This window comes from Citrus sinensis, chromosome 4, assembly GCF_022201045.2.
Source record: "Citrus sinensis cultivar Valencia sweet orange chromosome 4, DVS_A1.0, whole genome shotgun sequence".
NCBI classification, from domain to species: domain Eukaryota; kingdom Viridiplantae; phylum Streptophyta; class Magnoliopsida; order Sapindales; family Rutaceae; genus Citrus; species Citrus sinensis.
This window is the reverse complement of record NC_068559.1, coordinates 19,948,200-19,961,532: the sequence shown is the minus strand read 5'-3', so window position 1 is coordinate 19,961,532 and position 13,333 is coordinate 19,948,200. Positions and strand designations below refer to the sequence as shown.

General features: G+C 28.9%; 1 protein-coding gene and 1 long non-coding RNA gene across 2 annotated transcripts; both read left to right on the top strand.

The window, feature by feature from the left end:
* The first annotated feature begins 3,063 nt into the window (after positions 1-3,063).
* On the top strand, positions 3,064-6,707 carry LOC127901735 (uncharacterized). Its single transcript, XR_008053985.1, has 3 exons — positions 3,064-3,208; positions 3,317-3,553; positions 6,401-6,707. It is a non-coding gene; the product is annotated as an uncharacterized LOC127901735 (long non-coding RNA).
* LOC102620288 (EPIDERMAL PATTERNING FACTOR-like protein 9) lies at positions 5,619-6,558 on the top strand. Its single transcript, XM_006484762.4, has 3 exons — positions 5,619-5,866; positions 5,970-6,037; positions 6,153-6,558. The coding sequence occupies exons 1-3, from the start codon at positions 5,785-5,787 to the stop codon at positions 6,336-6,338; spliced, it is 336 nt and encodes a 111-aa protein (XP_006484825.1). The 5' UTR covers positions 5,619-5,784; the 3' UTR covers positions 6,339-6,558.
* Positions 6,708-13,333: the final 6,626 nt, after the last annotated feature.

The following is a 13,333-nucleotide window of genomic DNA, read 5'->3' as shown; positions in this document are numbered from 1 at the left end:
TATACTAACTTAGAGCCATTTACCGAACTTACTCTATTTACTTTATGATAATTTCTTTTAAGTTGTCCTAATTGTCCACACAACCAACATACTCCTTTCTTTTTGAATTTATTTTTCTTTCAGTTACCAAATGTCAATGCCATATCATCAGAAGCTTCATTACTTCTACTACTCAGCCTTTTTTGTTTTGAAAGTAGAGTATTAGTAACTTCTCAAGATCTATAGTCTCCTTCTCATGCATCAAAATAGGCGACAAATGCTTGTAGGAAATTAGAAAAGAGACCAAAATAGCCTAAGTGCCTTTTCCTTGTCTTTAATTTTACCTCCAATTGCTTCTAGTTATATCACGATACCATTGAAAACATTAAGATGATCAAAAACTTTTGCACCTTAAACCACTATCATCATGTGAAATCATTCCTTAAGGTACAAACAATTAAAGATTCATCTGATACAAATTTCCTAGTCTCTCCCAAAGTTCTCTTGCTGAAAGAATTTTTCCTACATTTGTAAGAACATTCTTAGCTAGACATGTTCGTATATCATTTGTAGTTCTTTCATCCAATGCTTTCCAATCTTCATTGATCATAATAATAGATTTTCCAGAATCATTGCTAGAAGTAGGGAATGACTTGCCCGTGTGTATCCCTAATTGAATCAATATACCCTTAACTTGAATTTGCCACAAGCCAAAATTAATTGTTCCATCAAACTTTTCACCTCAATTCTCACAAATTTAAAAATTTATTTGTAAATATAATCGCTTCGCGTAACAGCCTTAGCTCTGACAATACGTGTTAAGGAATTTTAATTCCATCCAAGATCTTGAAAGCAAAAATATAAAAAATAAAAATAAAAAAAATAGATAGAAAATAAAACCAATCATACAACACAATAATTTACGTGGAAAGCCCCTATACTAAAGAAAAACAACAAGCGCCAAGGACGATATGAGAAAAATCTATTATGTAAAAAATTATTACAGTCACTCTAGTATTTTTCTCACACCAAAACATCAATAACACTCAATCTCTCAATAGATATATTGTTCCTTTCACACTAAAAACTGTTTACTTAAAAAAAAAAAAACTGATTATTGTGTTATGCAAACAAAAAAACTCAATCTACTTATATAGTGATTATTTCTTATATAAGTTTTATTCATCCTAGAATAAATTAAGTCCTAAAAGGAAAATTAATTATTCCTCAAAGATGAATCCTCCTAAAGATAAAAAAATGCTAGGGAGGAAAATTTTATTATTTCATGATTAAAGTGAGGGTATCAATGCCATGATAAATATAAATTTTGTAAATTACAAATAAAACTAATAAATAGAAGGTAAAACAAGTAGATTAATATAAAAATAGTAAATTAGTGTTTTAAATTTGTAAAAAATTTTTTTGTAAAAATAACATATAACATGTAAGTCCATATTAAACTTTCAGTAAATAAAAAATAGTTTATTCATTTAATGTAATTAAACAAAGAAAAAAGTCAGTCATCAGTTGGAAACAAAAAAATTACATGGAAAATAATTAGAATAAGTTTTATTGAATAGATTCAACCATAAGTTATATATTCATTCTAGGACATTCATTATGTTTTTTTTTTTAAAATTTTCTATCATAGTGTTGTTACATGTTAATTAAGCAAAATTATTTTTCTTGATGTGGATCAATACAAAAAAAAGAAAAAGAAAAGATATTCTTATAATACTAGACATATATAATATATTTATAAAATTGGATTTAATTTTCTGCTTTTACATATTTCATGTAGTTTTAAACTTTACTTCTTACTTGTACTTAAAAGATCATTTGGGGTTACTATCAAAAAGGTTAGGAGAATCACTTTATGTTACAAAAAACTTTGAAAAATGAAATACATGAAAAGAATAGTTTTTCAAATTCTAATTTTGAGAATAAATTTTATTCTTAATAATATTTCACATCTACCATCACATGTATTACATAAATATAAAAATATCATTATTCAATTTAGAAACAAAATCAGCAAATCATAAGGTAATCATTATTATAATGAGTTTTTATTTTTTTAATAATTCTTATATTAATTAATTTATTTTACCTTTCATTTACAAGTCTTATGTTTTATTTACATAATTTATATTTTATTTTACAGTTAATATTGATTTACAGCTTTTATGTTACATCTATAAGTTTTTGTTTTGTTTATTAATAATATTCCAATTTACCACTCATATGTGAATTTACTTATTTTAGCTACTATTTATTGTTCTTATGTTTCATTTACATAATTTATATTTTTTCATATTTAATGTTGATTACAAGTTTTATGTTATATTTGTAAGTTTTTGTTTTATTTATCAATAATACATCAATTTATCGCTCCTATGTTAATGTAGTTCTTTTACCTTTCATTTACAAGTATTATGTTCCATTTGCACAATGTTTTATTTTACATTTAATATTGATTTACGAGTTTTCATTTTGTTTATCAATAATACACCAATTTATCACTCTTCTATTTTTTTTTTTGTTTTACCCTCTATTTAAATGTATTATATATGCTTCATTTATATAATTATGTTTTATTTTACACTTAGTGTTGATTTACAAATTTTATGTTACATTTATAAGTTTTGATTTTGTTTACTAATAATACATCAATTTACTACTCCTTTGTTATCCATGAAATCTTATGTTTAATTTACTTAATTTATGTTTTATTTGACTTATGGTTGATTTTTTAAGTTTTATTTTATATTTGTAAGTTTTTGTTTTGTTTGTCATTGATATAAACAATTTGCCACTCTTATGTTAATTTACTTATTTTACCTTTCATTTACAAGTCTTATATTCCATTTACATAGTTCATGTTCTATTTTGTACTTAATACTGATTTACAAAATTTTATGTTAAATTTATATGTTTTATATTTTATTTACGTAATTCATGTTTAAATAGAATATTAATATAATGATTTTAATTATGGCATCATAGAATGGTTCCCTAAGAAATCCTTATTGAAAAAGAACACATATTTTCTAACAATATATAATTCGACCCACTTTCTCATATTATCAATTCTTATTATTATTACTATTATTTGTCATACACATTTTTCTTAATATCAGAAAATGCTCTTATAACTTTGCAGGTTCTAAATCAAGTGACACTTCCTCATCATCAAAGCTTCTCTCCTTCATCTCCAGTTCATTTCAAGGTATTAATTATGTAATTTGCATTCACTGGTTTGAATTCTTTTCTTGTTTTGATGTAAAAACTTTTCATTGAAACATGCATTTTGGTGTTTATATATATATGAAAGCAGAGAAGCAAAGGTAATGAATAGGAATTGAAGAAGATTGATGATTGGATCGACAGCGGTAACTTGCACTTGTAATGAATGTGGAGGTTGCAAATAAAGTGTAGACCTGAACAAGTTCCAGATGAAGGAAACGACTCTATCAACAGTGCTTCCCATCACAAATGTGTCTCATCGGTAATCAATTAATTAATAATCAGTTACTGGCTGGCTAGATCAAAAAATTTATTAATTAATTGTAAGGTTGATTTTACGGTTGAGTTTCTGAATCGAAAAGTCTTGGAGTCGGTGTCGTGTAAGAACCTGAAATTATCTTTTAATTTCTTCTCGTACAATCCAACTCTGGTTTTGTCTGAACAATGTTATTACATGAGTATTAATTCACGTTCGTCGGTAGTGTCCATTTTGACGCACATAAATTTTCAGCTCTGCGATTATATCATGCAAATCGAGTTTAATTTCTTGAAGAAAAATATCATCAATTAATTAAGTGTTTGGTGAATTGTTATTGTGCATGATATGTATGTTTTCTTCAATGATTTGAGAGATAAAGAAAGGTTATCTTGATGGTCCAAATTTTTTTTTTTTCAACCTTCTTGTCTCTAATTGAATAGCAAAACAGATTATAGTTCACAAGAACTGTAACCTCACATGCAAGATAAGTAAAGGGTGGTCATTGAGGTAAGATATGTATATAATTATATACATAAATGTATCTACATTGTATATAATACACAAATAAGTACATATAGTGTTTCAGTATTCAAATTCCTTTTCACAAATTCTGTCTAGTTTCCCAAGCTAGGACTAAAAAATTTGATTCTGTAAACAGCACTCATCAGATTCAAAAGCACTGTGATTGCTTTGATGTGAAGCCACCTAGAAGCTAGCTATTAAGCCAAGCCACAACAGCAACTGTTGGAAAAGACTAGATAGAGGCATATACAAATACGATGCTTGTATATATTTGTATTAATTTAATTATTTAGGGTTTTGGGCATATGGGTAAATTAGACATTGGGTAAATGGGGCTGATTAAACTTTGAAGAGTGATGAAATGAAATATACGTACTTGAAGCCAGATGCCCAGATGGATAGCAAAACTCTGCAAGTGGGCACATGGACGTGGTCCCAAAATTAAAAAGAGTTACACATAAGCTAACAAAAGGGGTCACATGGGCAACTTTGTTTGAATCCATTTATTTGCACACATACAGGCAAAACTGAAACTAATAAAACAAAGCCAGAAAATTAATTTTTCACAAAAGCTACGAGGAAATATTAGCTAGAGGAACCCCATTTTAATTTTTCAAGTGCTACCAGCTGCATGTCATGTTGTATGTGCTTGGTCTCTTGCAGCATATCACACACACACATATACATAGAATCCTTCTCTAGTGTGGAAGCTTTTTTTTTTTTTTTTCATACGGACATACTTTAAAATTAACAAGTTTAATAGAGTTTAGATTTTAACTCTTTTAAACCGCGTGACTTTATAATTCATTAAAAAATAAACTTATTAAACTCCACAGTTTAAAAGCGTGTCTGTATTAAAAAAAAAGCAAGTACCCATACTATATATATATAAATACACTTTGGCAAATCTTTAGGTCCCTTATCATTAATTCTACTTATTTTATACGAAAAATCTAAAAGAACCTATAATTTAATTTGTGCCATTGTGTGACTTCAGAAGGTTGTTATGAATTTAAAATATATATATAATTGTGTTTATTTTATTCAAAAAATCTGAAAGAGCCTATAATTTGATCTGTGCCATTGTGTGGCCTCATAAACCAAGGTTGTTATGAATTAAATTCCCCATATACTACTTATTCAGAGAAATTATATCTATGCGGGAAAACAAGATCCTGAAACATCATTTGTTAAGTCTGGATGTTCAATTTGGAATTGGTTTGTTGAAAATTGAACATGCCTTTATTTAATTTAAACAAGATCCGTTGTTCAAGAAAATATTGTAAAATAATATATATATATATATATATATATATAATATCTGTCTCTCACTCATCATTTCCCAAGTCTGGATTCTTCATTCGGTGGGTGACATGTCTCCACCGTTACGTCTCTATACCCATCTAGAGGCATACAAATGATTTTCTTGACTCAAATCCCCTTTCTACCCATAAAAAAAATCAAAACAATTACAAAGTATACTTGTAAAATGTAGCAAAATCAAAGGGCATTGCAGTAATTTTACCCCTTGGTTAAGCTCCAACAAGCGATCTGTCGGTTTTAGGAATGCTTGGGAACCTCCTTAGGTGCGCTTGTCTGAGATTCTGGGTCACTGCAAATAGATTTTTGCCAGTCTATCTCTTATGGTCATTAATTGACCACAACTCTCTTCAATTCTGTTATATCTTATCAGACACATTTTGTGTTTTAAATACAAATAATTCAATTCACTTCCATTTTTCCCATTTCACCTTCGAAGTTTTTATTATTCTTCAAAAATGGCAAGCATTAAACTATGCAACTTTGTCCTCCTACTACTACTCGTACAACTTCTTGCTCCTGCTTATGTTGTAGTACAAGGTCACATATAACTCAACCCACTTTCTTACACTATCCAAATCTTTTTTTTTTTTTCCATATACATTTTTCTTAATATAACAAAAATGCTCTTATAATTTTGCAGGGTCTAGAACTCAAGTGGGAATTCCTCGTCATCAAAGCTTCTCTCCTTCATCTCCTGTTCATTTCAAGGTATTAGCTATATAACTTTGCATTCATTGGTTTGAATTCTTTTCTTGTTTGGAAGTAAAAACTTTTCATTGAAGCATGCATTTTGGTGTTTATATATATATATATATATATATAGGAAAGCAGTAAAGCAAAGGTAATGAATAGGAATTCAAGAAGATTGATGATTGGATCGACAGCACCAACTTGCACTTATAATGAGTGTAGAGGTTGCAAATACAAGTGTAGAGCTGAACAAGTTCCAGTTGAAGGAAACGACCCTATCAACAGTGCTTACCATTATAAATGTGTGTGTCATAGGTAATTAATTAATTAATAGTCAGTTACTGGCTAGCTAGATCAAAAATTTTATTAATTAATTGTAAGGTCGTTTTGATGGTTTAGCTTTTGAATCGAAAAGTCATGGAGTTGGTATCCTCTTACAATCCAACTCTGGTTTTTGTCTGAACAACTAGCTAGTTAGAATGTTATTACATGAGTATTAATTCAAGTTCGTCGGTAGTGTCCATTTTGACGCACATAAATTATCAGCTCTTCGATTATGTCATGCAAATCGAGTTTTCTTGAAGAAAAATATCATCAATTAATTAAGTGCTTGATGTATTGTTGTTGTTCATGATATGTATGTTTCTTCAATGATTTGAGAGATAAAGAAAGGTTATCTTGATGGTCATTTTTTTTTTTTTGACCTTCTTGTCTCTAATTGGATGGTAAAAGAGATTCTAGTTCAGAAGAACTGTAACCTCACATGCAAGATAAGTTAAGGGTCATTGAGATAAGATACATATTATATACTTTGTATTATTGTATGTAATACACAAATAAGTACATATTGTGTGTTACAGCATTCAAATTCGTTTTGAGAAATTCTGTTTAGTTTTCCAAGATAGGACCAAAAAAGCTGATTTTGTAAACAGCACTCATCATCGGATTAAAAAGGACCAAAATAGTTTATTTTTGTAAACAGCACTCGTCAGATTCATAAGCACTGTGATTGCTTTAATGTGAAACCACCTGGCTAGCTATTTAGCCAACACGCATAAGCCACAAGAACATCTGTTTGTTTGTATTAATTGATGAGAAGCATGATTCTAGAGCTTCACAAGATTCATTGAGTATCCATGAAAGTCTAGTGACACGGGTAAAAACTAAGAAAAAGAAGAAAGCATTAAATGCATTAATTGAACAGCTTTTAAATTCATGCCTTTTTCAAAACACTAATTTGTCGAATATAAGTATTTAAGATAGATAATGTTTTGTCAATATTGTTTAAGCTTTTAAATTTGATTGATAGTGACTTGCATGAAGAACAAACAAGATCTTATCAAATTAAGAAAAAAATTCAGGTAAAATCTTTATTTCTTAATTTATCTTAGAAATAAGATCTTCTATTTCCTTTTTACTTTAGGATCTTTTAGTTCCTTTTTATGTTATATTTAACAATAAGGAAAACCTTATTCCATTAGTAGAATTCAAATTTCAGATAAGAGTTTATAATAATAGTGAGAACTTTTATCCATTTAATGCTTATTTCATTTTCTTGGTTCTTACCCTTGTCATTGGACTACCATGGATACTCAACGGATCTAATAAAGCTTTATCAACATAGTTCTCTATCATTAATTTAATTATTTAGGGTTTTGGGCATATGGGTAAGTTAGATATATGGTAAATGGGGCTGTTTAAAGAGTGATGAAATGAAATATACGTACGTGAAGTGAAGCTAGAGAGATAGCAAAACTCTGCAAGTGGGCACATGGACGTGGTCCCTAAATTAAAAGGAGTTACATATAAGCTAACAAAAGGGATCACATGGGGAACTTTGTTTGAATCCATTTATTTGCACACGTAAGGGCAAAACTGAAACTAATGAAAAAGAGCCAGAAAATTAATTTTTCATGAAGGCTATATGGAATTATTAGCTAGAGGACCCCCATTTCAAATTTTCAAGTGCTACCAGCTGCATGTCATGTTGTGTGTGCTCGGTTTCTTCTCTTGTTGCAGTCACCACTTCACGTATAGCTAGTTTGTGACAATTAATCATTTTTACATCATCAGTAGGACCACAACTGGTTGCTTTGGTACGTTTTTCAGTTTGGTTTCAGACTCTTAGTCTTCTCTAGTTTCTGCTTTTCGTGCATGAGTCAGCAATACCAAGGCCTCTTCTGTGTCTTCCCATGCAAATTATTATTTTTCTTTTTCGTTTTTACAGAGAAAGTTTGTATGTATCTTCGGCAGTGCTGATGTGATGGTGTTGGACCAATAATTATTTTATGGCACGTGTTACTACGCGGCAATCATTTTGAATAACTCTTAAATTTTTTTTACCTAATTAATTATTAGTTTCTCACTTCTTCTTCACCCCTCAACCAAAATAGCTATATGATAACTTTCTTATTTTTACATAGTTTACATATGGGGTAATTAATTTCTTTGTTTGAGTAAAGTTTATGTACATTGGAGCTGCCGTGTTGGTCACATAGCAACACAATACAAAAACCTAAAATGATTAACCCTTTAGACTAATTAAGATCTAGCTCTACTGGTTAGTGGACACTCTACCAAAACTTAGGTCCGAATGCGATTCTCATATAGGGGACGTGTGTGTTTAATTGATAATATATTTTTTTTTAAAAAAAAAGAAGAAAAATAACCTCCACTGCACAAACTTGGCAATGGCAGATTGATTTCAGCTCAGCAGTGATCCAAATTGGGAGGAAACGCCAAGGCTTTTAGGGCCCTGTTTTAGACTTTAGTTCCAGAATTCATCTATGTCAGGACCAGACTGCAGCGTTGAGGAATTCCAGGCCCACATTGAATGAGTCAATATACTTTTAGAAATTATAAGCGTACTTTTAGGGTGTGTTTGGTTGGAGGATTAAAAGTGGAGATTTGAACTCTTTTTTTTTTAAAAAAAAAAATTTATCTTAGTCTTTCATGTTTGGTGCTTTCAAAAGTATTAGGATTTAGTTATCCAGTACCTACAAGCAGACAAGCTAATATCAATTTTGTAAAGGAAATTATTTCAAGGGGGGCCATGGGATTAGTTAGTATTGGACTATATTGATAACTCAATTAAATATAATAATTTAAAAATATTAAAATTATAGTAATATGTGATAAATGTAATAAAAAAAATATTGATTTTAATAATGTAAATAATAAATTATACTAAAAATCATTATTAATTTCACATTAAATTAACATTCTATTTTAATTTATTTAATTATTTAATATTTTTATAATTTCAAATTTACATTATAAATTAATATTCAAAAATATAATTTTTTTATAAAATAATAGATTATTGAATAAAAATATCATAAATATATTTAACAAAATAAAAATTATTTAAATCATGATTTATATTTCATTAATATCATTAAGGTTGATTTGTATAATTAATAATACAAAATTTTAGTTTATAATAATAATAATAACTTGTAAATTGTAATATTATAATATAAGACATGATCATTTATCGTACAATCCAATAATATTGCACAAAACACAACATAGTATTATATATGTAATCCAATACTATCGAATCCAAACCTATCTTATCCAATCCAATCCGATCTAATCCAATTCAATACGGCATACCAAATGAGCCCTTCGAGATAAAAAAAAAAAAAAAAAAACTAACTAACGGAGTATGAGTTTTCCATTTAGTTAAAGAATGAAAATAAATAAGCAAACGTAATATAAATGACATCACATCAATAAACGTTCCTTGTTCAGCTATTATAATTACAAAAAACAACGGCTATTTAGTTTTAAATTCATATTTCAATATCAAGCTAAAATGTAGTTAGATAGCGTAGTTTAGTTTTAAATTCATATTTTAAGGTGTGCAAATATCTATATATGCAAGAGAATAATTACCATAATAGTCGTTGTTAGAGATAATATTCTACATGGGCAAATGATGAATTTTGAGGTTAAGTACATAAAATTTAGGCGATCCTCAACTCTTGAGAGCTAGTTTTTGGTTTCCATTATTGCTGGTCTTGATATGTTCTTTCTTGTCATTTTACTTTTGATTTTATTATGTTCTTTTACCAACCATCAATCAATAAAATAAAATAAGCAAAAGTCAAGAACAGCAAGGGATCGATCTAAATAATTTCTACTTTGTATTCATTTTTTTTTTTAAAGAAAATTTCATTTCTTACAGTTGAAATTTTTTTTTTTTCCCTTAAAGCAAAACTAATTATGTCGAGTCGTATCAAAGGGCTGACTTCGAGATTATCAAGTTCTGAATTTAGCTACGAAGCCCGTGAATATAATTAACTGCCCAGATATATAGGCCGGCCATAGGTGATGATCAAGTCACAGGGAAAGGAACATGTCCCCTGTCACTGAAATATACACCAAAACTCTATGATGTCAATAAAAAGTCAATCACGGGTGGTGTAAAAAATTTAAAATTTGTGACGTATATGAAAGGTTAAAGTATAATGTCTCAGGTTACAAAACATTTCATGCAAATTGTTCTAAAAAAGATTCATGTAATTTTATTCTTTAATTGCTCATTTATTTGCCTATCTGTTAAATAAAAAAGTGAAAGAAGAAACTCTCTTTCTAAAAATTCTTTTATGTAAATAAGTTTATATTATTTTAATTAAATTCTTGTTTTATTAAATTTAACTACTCTCTATTTTAATACTTCTCTCTCTTTAATAATAATGATATAAATAATAATATAACAATATTTGAATAAGAAAAAGTCACTCTTCAGTCTTCAACATTGAAAAGAGAAAGATAATCTCATTTAAAGAGTTTCTATTTTTATAGATTTTATTATTGATATGACTCTTCAAATAAAAAATGAAGTATTATTTAAAGAACCCTTTTAAAGATGAGTTCAAGTTCGTGTAATTGCAGAGATTTGTAGGAGTAAGTTTTTTCTCTCACGACCACACATATGAGTGAAGAATAGACATATCCTTGAATGTGAGTGAGGGTAATACAATCGATTATGCCGTAATATATAGATTCCATTAACAGGAGGTGTCTCACACCGACGCTCATAAGAGCTAGCCTGGACTCTTTTTAAGTCAACAGTCAACTTCGAATGTGACCCTCTCAAATCGAAGCTGATCAGAAAGACAAGCAAGATCTTTGAGACTTTGACAATTCTAATTGTTTAGTGACGATCCGATTAAAGTTTCACTTTCGGTCCACGATAACGTTCCATGTCTCGATGGTGATCCAAAAGTTTATTTCTTCCTTAAAGCCTAAGCTATTACATCTTCAAAAGCAAGTGACAAAGAATTTGTTGGCAATGAAAAAGAGCACCCCCTTGTCGTCCCTAAGGTATCTTTCCAAACGATTTTTTTTGAACGACGTATTTATATCTACAGTCAATAGACTTTATAAAATATAGTTTATTGAAACATATTTTAAACTCTAAGCTATAAGCTATTGACCTCAGTGCTAAGGTTCCTGGTGCCCGTGAAGCTGAAAGAATTAATAAACAATTAGAGAAGGCGTTTGGCTGTGAAAAACAATCTGGGGTTATCAGATATCGGATCTGTGGATAGTGATTTTCTTTTAATTAATTAAGTTTGAGATTAGTGATTGACATCTATATAATTTGTGATTAAAAAAAATTATATAAAAACAAAATCTTTTACCATAGAGCATGACCCTGGCCGCATAGGATATATATTGCAATCGCATGCAGATGAAGTACTAGTTTCTCCAAGCCGATTAAGACAAAGTTAATTTAAATTTTGACAGCGTCATGAACTATGAGAAAATGTCAGAAAATGTTCTTCTTCTTCAACCCATTACAGAAGTTTTTAGTTATCATATATGCTGTTTGGCTTTTCAGATACAATAAATTATTTTATCCTTCAACTTGAATATGTCTTCGTTTGGTCAGACTAGTTTGATAATCCCCTAAATTAAGTCACAAGCAATGCATGATATATTTTATATAATATACAGAATAGACGTTTGCATTTTTTTTTATAAATAACGACCCCCATTTGAATTATTTTAATAAATCATAATTCTCCTTAGATGTGTAAAAAATATTTGCGAAAAGAAATCTCAACGGATATTTTCAATCTTCATGGACAAGTACTTTTATTGAACATAAAAAAACAATGAAGATTTTTTTTCCTCAATTGTTGGGGTTCGTTGAGATTTTTAATTCCAACTATGATAGTATGGCGTGAGAGTCTATCGAATTCGAACATGGCTAAACAATTTGATCAAGTAAAGAGAAGTTCTTCTCCTCAAAATTTGGATGGCTAATATTCAATATTTAACATTCTGCTTCCCTTATCTGTCCAATCTTAGCTCAATTCTTAGGATGCACACGTTAGGATGATATATCATCTTAATCAAATATATGAATGGTTTATCCATTTATCTATTATATCAATAGTTTATAAATTATTTTAATTATTTGTAATAGACTCATTATTGTATATATTAAAAAAAAAAAACAGCTCAACTCCTCTTAGAGTGTGTTTGTAATTAAGGTTGGATAACTGTAGTTTTTAAGATATAGCAGTAAAGTGTTTGGTAAACACTAACTGCTGTAACTTGAAAGATATGTTGATATGATTTTTTAATTTTATAATATAGAATTTATTATATTTTTAATAATTTTGTCAAAATTATTATTTAAAATTTTATTTACTACATATTATTAACTTTTATTTTATAATTATATCTTCTTCTTTTTTTTTCGCACCTCAATCCCAAATGCTCCCAAATACACCCTTAGTATCTCTGTTTTTAGGAAATTGTTAAGGTAAAGTAAATTATCATGACTGCACAATCTCATAATTGCTACCGATAACACAAAAATCGAACCAATAAAAACTACACGTATATTATTGATAACAATCACAAGGTTGACGTATGGTACATGCCAATGTACCGTAACAATATCGCTTTGTTTTTAATTAGTATTTCAAGCAGCAACGTTAGTGCTATATATTTTTCGATCGAGGCTTAGAATGAATCAAACAATACATATTTAATTTAGCATACGAGAGCTGAATCCTCGAGCAGATCGAATTATAAGGCCTGCAACAACTCATCAATCGAGTTGCGTAAGTAGCATAATAAAATTTGCTCATGACTCACGCATGTACGTTGCTATTATTATTTGAGCCTTGAAATGAACAAAGTAATTACTCAACAATGAAGATAACCAGACAGCACTAATGCTTGTGCCTAAACACAAAACTTTATATACGCGTACACTATATACATATATATATATATAGCGCTTATTTGGTGAGGGTTTTTATCCTTTATTAAAGCGTGAGAAAG